Source organism: Anolis carolinensis, chromosome 6, assembly GCF_035594765.1.
Source record: "Anolis carolinensis isolate JA03-04 chromosome 6, rAnoCar3.1.pri, whole genome shotgun sequence".
NCBI lineage: Eukaryota > Metazoa > Chordata > Lepidosauria > Squamata > Dactyloidae > Anolis > Anolis carolinensis.
In genome coordinates, this window is record NC_085846.1 from 120,061,487 (window position 1) to 120,071,192 (window position 9,706).

General features: G+C 54.1%; 1 protein-coding gene across 1 annotated transcript; it reads right to left on the reverse strand.

The window, feature by feature from the left end:
* cdk5 (cyclin dependent kinase 5) lies at positions 1–6,807 on the reverse strand. Its single transcript, XM_062957347.1, has 12 exons — positions 6,561–6,807; positions 6,360–6,448; positions 6,168–6,235; positions 4,550–4,610; positions 4,263–4,319; positions 3,881–3,976; positions 2,781–2,855; positions 2,329–2,425; positions 2,103–2,172; positions 1,706–1,766; positions 485–565; positions 1–306 (listed from the first exon to the last, which is right to left on the reverse strand). The coding sequence occupies exons 1-12, from the start codon at positions 6,682–6,684 to the stop codon at positions 220–222; spliced, it is 966 nt and encodes a 321-aa protein (XP_062813417.1). The 5' UTR covers positions 6,685–6,807; the 3' UTR covers positions 1–219.
* Between the last annotated feature and the right edge of the window lie 2,899 nt (positions 6,808–9,706).

Genomic DNA, 9,706 nt, shown 5'->3' on the forward strand with positions numbered 1-9,706 from the left:
GAGGGGGAGGGAAGAAGTGCTTTATGGGAGTCACAAATATTCACATCAGAGGCAGGCCAGCCCCCCAACCCAAATCCCAACCCCACCCCAACCGCTTCCTGGAGGAGAGAAAAGGGGGCTCAGCGGGTCCCAAGAGAAGGGGGGCCGCACCAGCAGCCCCCCTCCTTCTGTCCCTCCCCTGCATCCAAAAGGGGCTTCATGGGTGGGGAGGGGGTGTCCTCAGGGGGGGCAGAAGTCCGTGAAATAGGGGTGCTGCAGGGCGTCCTCCGCCGAGATCCGGTGCACCGGGTTGCACTTCAGCAGGTTCTGCGGAACCAGAAAGGGGGGAAGGTTGGGTGGGTGGGTGGGGGGCTGCAAGACCGCTCTCACAAAAGGAGACCCCGCAGGAAGATGGGGTGGTTGTTGGGGGACCCCTCCCCCCCTCCCCCCAGGAGAACCCAAGGGGTGGGATGAGGGGGGCGCACAGCCCCTTGGTGGTTCTGACCTGGAGGAGGTCCCGCCCGGTGGTGTTGAGCTTGGGCACCACGTTGACCAGGGAGGTTGTGGCCGGGTACATGGGGTACGGCTGCGGAGGAAGAGGGAGGCGTCGGTGGGCGTGCCCCCCGAACCCAGAACCACCTCCCCCTTCCCCAAACAATCAGTAACAGGGAGACTGTGAGTTTTCTGGACTGTCTGGCCATGTTCCAGAAGCATTTTCTCCTGATGTTTTACCAGCATCTATGGAGGCATCTCCAGAGGTTGTGAGATCTGTTGGAAACGAGGCAATTTGGGAAGCGGAATGTCCAGGGTGGAAGAAAGAACTCTTGTCTGCTTGAGGCAAGTGTGAATGTTGCAATTAATCACCTCGATGAGCATGAAATGCAGCTTCAAGGCCTGGCTGCTTCCTGCCTGGGGGAATCCCTTGTTGGGAGGTGTGAGCTGGCCCCGATTGTTTCATGCACAGAATTCCCCAGTTTTCAGAGTGTTGTTCTTTATTTACAGTCCTGATTCTAGCGTTTTTTTAAAAAAATACTGGGAACCAGATTGTGTTCCTTTTCATGTTTTCCTCCTTTCTGTTGAGATTCCCCACCTGCTTTTTGTGAATTTCAGTGACTTCTCTGTGTAGCCCGACACGATGGTCGTGAGAGTGGTCCAGCATTTCTGTGTTCTCCAATAATGTGCTGTGCCCAGGTTGGTTCATCACATCCCTACTATGGCTGACTTCTCTGGTTGAATCAGTCTGCAGTGCCTTTCGTGTTGTTTGATTTGTGTCTGGGCATCACTGCTGCGTTTTGTGGTCCCCGTGTAGACTTACTTGTCCACAGATGCATGGAATACGACAGACTCCTGCAGCGGGGAGAGGATCCCTCTTGTCCTTTGCTGAATTGAGCATTTGTTGGATTTTCGTAGTCGGGCTGTAGATAGTTTGTAGGTTGTGTTGCTGCAATGCTATTCAATGCTAATCAAGCTGGCCAATTGAAACATTCACACCTGCCTCAAACATAGAAGAGATCTTTCTCCCACCCTGGACATCATTCCACAAGTATATAAACCCCACTTGCCTAGTTTCCAACCGACCTCACGACCTCTGAGGATGCCTGCCACAGATGTGGGTGAAACTTCACGAGAGAATGTGTCTGGAACATGGCCACACAGCCTAGAAAACTCACAGCACCCCAGCAAATCCGGCCATGAAAGCCTTCAACAACACAACAGAGTGACTCACCTTGTAATCGGGGAGCTTGGTCATTCCCGGCCACTGCTCCTCGGTCGGGGTCCCCAGCAGCGTGGCAGAGCGGTCAAGGACTTTTGCTTTGGGGGGGAGGGGATATTCTTGCAGCACACCGAAGCCCTGCACCCACCTAATGGACCCCCAATGCTGTACCCTCTCCACGTGCCCCGTGCCTGGCCTGCCCCTTTCAGAGCCCCCCAACAAACCCCACAAGGAAGGCTCCTCCCTTGATGGAACCTCCAAAGGAGGAGGAGGACGTTGCGCCCAGCAGCAGGCTTTGGCAGCCACAGGGAGACCCGCGTCCTGCCAAAACGTGTTTGGCCACCACACCAAAGACACACAAGGCATGGCCTCCACCCCGAGCCCCCGTCCCTGCACCCCTCAAGGATATCGGAAGATGCGCTTCAGCTGGTCGTCCACGTCGTTGCCTGGAAAGAGGGGCCGCCCTGCATTCGCCAGCTCTGGAAAGAGGGGACGGGGGGTCTCAGCACTCCAGAGTCCAGAGTGGCACCCACTCCTACTGCAGGCGGTCAGGGTCACATCACTAGACCCTTGTGAAGGAAGAGACCCCTTCCTTCCCTCCCTCCCTCCTGTCAGGCACGAAAGGCAACCGTTACCTGCGAAGATGCACCCGGCCGACCACATGTCGATGGAGGTGGAGTAGAGCTTGGCCCCAAAGAGGACGTCCGGCGGGCGGTACCAGAGGGTCACCACCTGGGTAGGGGGGGAGGGGAGAGGGCAGTAAGGGCAGGCCTGGCTGGAGTACCCCCCCCCCCCCCGTGAGTATCTGTGGAGCCACAAAGCCAGCCAAGGAACTCCGCTGCAGTGTGATCCCTCTCTTTGCTGCGCAAGAGGCGTGGGCACTTGTGCTGCTCTTCCAGGGCAGTTCGTCTGCATGCATGCCCACTTTGCACAGGACAGAAGGGGCAGCCCCTTCCCAAACTTGCACCCTTTGTTTTGCCCCTCCACCAAGACCACTCCCTCCCTCCCCATCCCCCCCCCCCCCGGCCACTTCCTTGGGGTCTCCCTCAGCACTGCCTTCGCCCCAATGACCACCTGCTCCACTCACCTCGGCCGAGTAGCACCGGACGGGGATGCCGAAGGCCCTGGCCAGGCCAAAGTCCGCCAGCTTCAGCTCCCCGTTCTGCAAGCAAAGGCGTCCCTTTATTGATTATTTGTTTATTTACAGTACTTATACTCCGCCACAGAACATATACCCTGTTTCCCTGAAAATAAGACATCCCCGAAAAATAAGACCTAGCAGAAGTTTTGCTGAATTGCTAAATATAAGGCCTCCCCCAAAAGTAAGACCTAGCAAAGTTTTTGTTTGGAAGCATGTCCAGCGCCTGCCAAACAGAACACCAGAGCATGAAGGATTGGTAAATGTACATACCAGTTGTACATGGAAATAATGGTAGTAACAAGAACTTCTTGATAGGATTCACAGTTTGTCTGGTTATGCTGGTTTGTGATGACAACTACTGTACAGTTTATAATAAATGTTAATTTTTTGTTCAACAATAAATGTGAATTCTTCTTCATGGAAAAATAAGACATCCCCTGAAAATAAGACCTAGCACATCTTTGGGAGCAAAAATTAATATAAAACACTGTCTTATTTTTGGGGAAACACGGTATATACGGCAAACATTCAGTGCTGTTGATACATTGACAAAACAGACAACTATTCAGAGATAGAGGTATGTATAGCCTTGTCTTCGACATCTTGGAGGCTTGGGCTTGGTTCTGGCCATGGGGGGAGGGGTGTGTGCTGCCCCTCCATCTCCCTGCTGAAGACCTTTGTTCGTAAACTTCCTCCTTTGATCAAATCACCAGCATTTTTCTGGCATTTCCTTATGGGTGTCTTAACACCTCACTGCTTTTAAGCGGTACCTATTTATCTACTCACATTTTGCTTTCGAACCGCTAGGTAGGCAGAAGCTGGGCTAAAGGCCAGGAGCTCACCCCGACCTGGGCTTCAAACTGTCAACCTTTCAGTTGGCAAGGTTTACTGCAGCTGGTGGTTAACCTGCTGGGCTAAAACCCGCTGTCCTTCTGCTGGGATCGGCAGAGCCCTGGCAGGAGGTCCACCCCCCCCCCGGTGTCTCCCCCTCCTCCCCCCAATTGCAGAGAGGCCACGCCCCACAGCCTCTGGGGCCCAGGACTCACCCGATTGATGAGCAGGTTCTGGGGCTTGAGGTCCCGGTGCAGGACGTTGCGGCTGTGGCAGAAGGCCAGGCCCTTGAGCAGCTGGTACATGAAGGACTGGTGGGGAAGAGAGGGGGGTGGGAGAGAGAGAGGGGGGCTGCTGTGGCCAAGAGACCATTTGGGAGATTGGCATTCAGGTGGGAGGCACCGGGGCAGCGTGGCCAACAGATGGGGGGGGGGGGAGAGACCTGGCGGCAGAGGCCACACCCAGGGGCCCAATGTTGCCCCCCAAGACCCCGCCCCCATCAGCCCATGTCCCTCTGCCCAGTCCAAGACATGGGAGGGGGGTCAGAGGGCAACGGCAAAGCTGATGATGCCCCCCCCCCCCCCCGCATACACACACCTTGACAATTTCAGGGTCCAAGTCCCCATTGCAGCTGTCAAAATATTTCTTGAGGTCCTGGAAAAAGCAAAGGGGGGGGAGAGCAGAGAGGACAAGGAGAGTGATTGGGCGCCCAAGACCCTCCCTATTTGGAGAGGAAAAGGGGGGGGGGGCATCCCCTATCTAGACCCCTACTTGCACGTGTCAATTGAGGAAGAGTAAGGGAGCCTGCGGGGCCCAAGCTATGGCTGGACAGGCCTTACGAAGGTCAAGCTGCCCCCCCCCCCCCACACACACACACCTCTTACCTGGTCGCAGAACTCAAAGACCAGAGTGAGCTTCTTGTCGCTGTGGAGGACGTCATGCAACCTAGGAGAGGGGAGGGGGGGGCAGGGGTCAGCACCAGGAACACCCATTGCAATGGCTGTTCTGGGGTCAGCAGCTAGGCCAGGCGTGGGCAAACTTTGTCCCCTTCCTACAGGTGTTTCGGCTTTAGCACAGCACGTTAAGCACCAGCTGCAACAAATCTTACTAATGGAAAGGTTGGCAGTTCAAAGCCCAGGTCAAGGGTGAGCATCTACCTACAGCCCAGCTCACTGTCTACCTACCGGATCAAAAGTAGCTGTGAGTAGATAAATAGGTACTGCTTAAGTGGGGAGGTATTTTCATGGCACCATAGAGGGAAATACCAGGAAAATGCTGGTGAAGGAGAAAGTCTGTGAACAGGGCTCTTCGACATGGAGAATGGAGCGACAGCACCTGCACACACCCTACCCATGTACCTGTGTATGTGGCACGACCGTCCATTTACACAAACAGGCTCCAGTCTCCACAAATAGGTACAACTCCCAGTGCTGAGCAGCCACCACTGGCCCTCCCTCCAATGACATTGCAGGTTATAGCGGGCGCCATGAACATGCCCAACGTCCTCCACAAACGCCATCCTGCCCACCACACAAGGGGAGGCTTCCATACACGGGCAGTTCCATCCCAGATTTTCTGTTTTTCCTCCACCAGACACTTCCCAGTGTTCCCTTCTCTCTCCATTGTTGTGGAATTTGCATGACCCCGCCCACTGCCTCTCCCTCAACCTTTTCCTACCCTTTCCTATGACACACTGCAAACAGAGCGGAATGGGCACAGCACTGTGACTCCCACCGAAAAGGGACCTGGACCACATTTGGCACACGGGACCCTCATGACCAACAGAACATACTGGATGGATTTGGGGGGAATTGGCCATCACATTTGGGAGTTGTAGGGACACCGACAACCAAAAAGCACTCTGATCCCCACCAAGGATGGACCTGGACCTAAGTTCTTCCACAAGGGGAACATGGGTGGATATGTCCTATTATTATGCTCATTATAATGTTTATTATGTTTATGGGCCTGAGGCTGTTAGGAATTATGGGAGTTGGAGTCCGAAACACCTGGAGGGAGAGAGGGCCGAAGCTGGCCAAGGCCTGATGTAATGTAAGTACAGTAGAGTTTCACTTATCCAAGATTCACTTATCCAGTGTTCTATATTATCCAACACAGTCTGCCTTTTAGTCCTCAATGTATTTGTAGTAAATGTTGCAATGTTTTGGGGCTAAATTCGTAAATACAGTAATTCCTACATAACATTACTGTGTATTGAACTGCTTTTCTGTCGATTTGTTGTACAACATGATGTTTTGGTGCTTAATTTGTAAAATCATAACGTAATTTGACGTTTAGTAGGCTTTTCCCTAATCCCTCCTTATTATCCAAGATATTCGCTTATCCAATGTTCTGCCGGCCCGTTTATGTTGGATAAGTGAGACTCTAATGTATAAGTAAACATAATGACAAGGACAATAATAACGACAGAGGCAGGCCCCTTTGCCCTGAGAGAGGCCAGGGGTCCCACCAGGAACAGAACCAGCACCAGCCTGGACCCACCTGACGATGTTCTTGTGCTTGAGCTCCTTCAGGAGGCAGATCTCCCGCAAGGCCGAGCTGGGCACCCCCTGCCAAGAAAGACTCCGCGGTGGGAGACAGCCTTCTGCGCATGCTCCGCCCGCATCGCCCAGGGACGGCATTAAAGGAGGAGGGGGGTGGGGGTTCGCCGGGAAAACTCCCCCCCAGACCCACCTCGTCGTCGTCGTCCAGCCGGACCCTCTTGAGGGCCACGATCTCGTGCGTCTCGCGGTTCTTGGCCTTGAAGACGGTCCCGTAGGTTCCTGGAGGAAGAGGGAAAGGGGGAGGGGGCGTGAGGGGAAGCAGGGAGACCCCCCCCCCTGTTTCCCAGCAAGGCCCCCTCCCTCCCTCCCTCCCCCGCGTGCAGGCGCGGACCTTCCCCGATCTTCTCCAGCTTCTCGTATTTCTGCATCGCGGCCACCCCGCAACGCCCCTCCTCCTTCTCTCTCTGTGTGTGTGTGTTTTCTGCGCCCGGGCGGGGAACTACAACTCCCGGCATGCCCGGCTGGGCGCAGAAAGGGCGGGGCGTCTGCCCGGACTACACCTCCCGGCAGGCCCCGCGCCACGAGGACGGGGAAAGAGGCGCGCTCACTCCCGCCCCCCGGGAGGGGGGATTTGAGGAGGGGGGGTCTCCTTATGCCCTGCGCTCGCAACCCCCCCTCCCTATCGCCCCGCCCCTCTTAGCTCCTCCTCATTCCTCCACGTGGCCACGCCCCCTCGTCCCCTTCCCTCTCTCCCTCCCCCGCGGGAGTCCCATCGCTCCTCCCCCCTCTTGGCTCCTCCCCTTTCCTACACGTGGCCACGCCCTCTCGCCTCCTTCCTCGCGCACGTGGCCCTGTCTCCTCCTTCTCATCCTCCTCCGCCGTGAGCGCGCCTTGCCTGGCGCATGCGCATGCGCCGCCTGCTGGAACCGAGACCTGGGCACAGCCAGGCAGGCAGGCAGAGAGGCAGACGGGCGCGCGCACGCACGGGGTTCCCTCCTCCAGCGGCGGCGGCGGTGAGTGAGACAGGGAGGGAGGGAGGGAGGGAGGGAGGGGGCAAGGGGCGCGCGCACACCTGGGGCGAGGGGCGGGGGGGGGGGCTTGGCGCGTGCGCGACACCCGGCCGGACCTTGCTGGGCCTCTGTTGTTCTGTTTCCAGAGATGGAGATGTGTCCCAGGGAGGAGGGAGGGCGCTTTGTGCATGCTCAGGGGCTCCCTGCAACTTGCTCGCACCCCTCCTCCCCATCCCCCCATCTCTCCCCCCTTTTTTAAGGCCTTGGGAAGCTCTGCCTGGGAACCTCAGGGCGGGGCAGGGGCCCCTCCCTCCTTGCCACGCCCTCTCCTGCCCACGAGTGAATAAGGGAGGGAGCGAGGGAGGGAGGGATGGCGCAACCGCCCCACGCCTTGACTCACCCCCCCCCCCCCCCACGTAGAAATAGATGGGGTTCTCCAGGAAGCAACACAAACAAGCCCCTCCAATTAAGGAGAATGCACTCACAACTTCTCTTTGTAGTCCAGGCATGGCCCAACATGGGCGGAATAGGAGTTATTATTATTATTATTACTCTCCTTCAGGGAGATAGAGAGGGTGGAATATTAATAATAATAACTTCAAAGACTCTGGCAGAAACCAGTGCAGGTGGTCCCGGTGGTGATGGGCACATTGGGTGCCGTGCCAAAAGGTCTCAGCCGGCATTTGGAAACAATAGACATTGACAAAATTGCGACCTGCCAGCTGCAAAAGGCCACCCGACTGGGATCTGCCTCATCATCTGAAAATACATCACACAGTCCTAGACACTTGGGAAGTGTCTGACTTGTGATTTTGTGATACGAAATCCAGCATATCTATCTTGTTTGCTGTGTCATACAACATCATTGTGTCAATAATAATAGTAATTATAATAATAATACATCACACAGTCCTAGAAACTTGGGAAGTGTTGGACTTGTGATTTTGTGATACGAAATCCAGCATATCTATCCTGTTTGCTGTGTCATACAACATCATTGTGTCAATAATAATAGTAATTATAATAATAATACATCACACAGTCCTAGAAACTTGGGAAGTGTTGGACTTGTGATTTTGTGAAACGAAATCCAGCATATCTATCTTGTTTGCTGTGTCATACAATGTTGTTGTGTCAATAATAATAATAACTCCCAGCGTCCCTTCAGGGAGATAGAGAGGGAGGAATAGAAATAATAATTATTATTGTTATTATTAGAACTCCCTGAGTCCCTTCGGGGCGATAGAGAGGGTGGAATAGAAATAAGGCTTTATTACTATTATTACCTGGAATCCCGCTGTGTCTTGTTCTGGGCACCAGAGTTGAAGGGAGATGTTGACTCTAAATTTGAGATGTTGACTCAAAGGATCCAGGGCCTGGAGAACAAGCCCCATGAGGAGCGGCCAGAAGAGCAGGGCACGTTTAGCTTGCAGGAGAGAAGGCTGAGAGAGAGGGGACGTAATGAAGGCATGCCCAAGATGTGAGGGGAAGATGTCCTAGGGAGGAGGGAGCAGGAGACTGGGACGCAATGCAACAACGGCTTCAAACTTCAAGAAAGGAAGGAGATTCCACCTGAACATGAGGAAGAACTTCCTGACGGTGGGAGAGGAACTGGAGGGTGGTGGAGGCTCCTTCTTTGGAGGCTTTGAAGCAGAGGCTGGATGGCCATCTGTCGGGGGTGCTTTGAATGCGATTTCCTGCATCTTGGCAGAATGGGGCTGGACTGGAGGACCCACCAGGTCTCTTCCAGGTCTGGGATTCCAGGTTCTCCTTCCGTACACTCCCAGGTAGCTGGAAAACCTTCTTGCTTGCAAAATTCTCCCTCTGGGCTTGTTCTTCTGCATCTTTGCAACTTTCTCTCCAGCAGCAACTACCCTATATACTCGAGTATAAGCCACCCGAATATAAACCAAGGCACCTAATTTTACCACAAAAATCTGGGAAAACATTGACTCCAGTATAAGCCGAGATACCAATAAAATTACATTAATTGAGGCATCAGTAGTTTAAATGTTTTTGAATCTTTACATCAAACTGTAATTTAAGATATGACTGTTCAACTCTGATTAAATCATTATTTTCATCTTCTTCAATATAAATATGCTAAGGTAAAGGTTTTCCCCTGACGTTAAGTCCAGTTGTGACCAACTCTGGGGGTTGGTGCTCATCTCCATTTCTAAGCCGAAGAGCCGGCATTGTCCATAGACACCTCCAAGGCCATGTGGCCATTGGCATGACTGCATGGAGCACCGTTACCTTCCCGCCAGAGCAGTACCTATTGCTCTACTCACACTCTGGGGGTTGGTGCTCATCTCCATTTCTAAGCCGAAGAGCCGGCATTGTCCATAGACACCTCCAAGGCCATGTGGCCATTGGCATGACTGCATGGAGCACCGTTACCTTCCCGCCAGAGCAGTACCTATTGCTCTACTCACACTCTGGGGGTTGGTGCTCATCTCCATTTCTAAGCCGAAGAGCCGGCATTGTCCATAGACACCTCCAAGGCCATGTGGCCATTGGCATGACT

Bases quoted from the DNA above. Each gene is read 5' to 3' on its own strand.
- cdk5 (XM_062957347.1), bottom strand. From the start codon at position 6,684: ATGCCGGGAGTTGTAGTTCCCCGCCCGGGCGCAGAAAACACACACACA. The intron at 2,173-2,328 runs GTAACGGTTGCC...CCCTCTTTCCAG, and splicing joins GGCCGGGTGCATCTTCGCAG to AGCTGGCGAATGCAGGGCGG. The intron at 307-484 runs GTCAGAACCACC...CTGGTTCCGCAG, and splicing joins CCGGGCGGGACCTCCTCCAG to AACCTGCTGAAGTGCAACCC.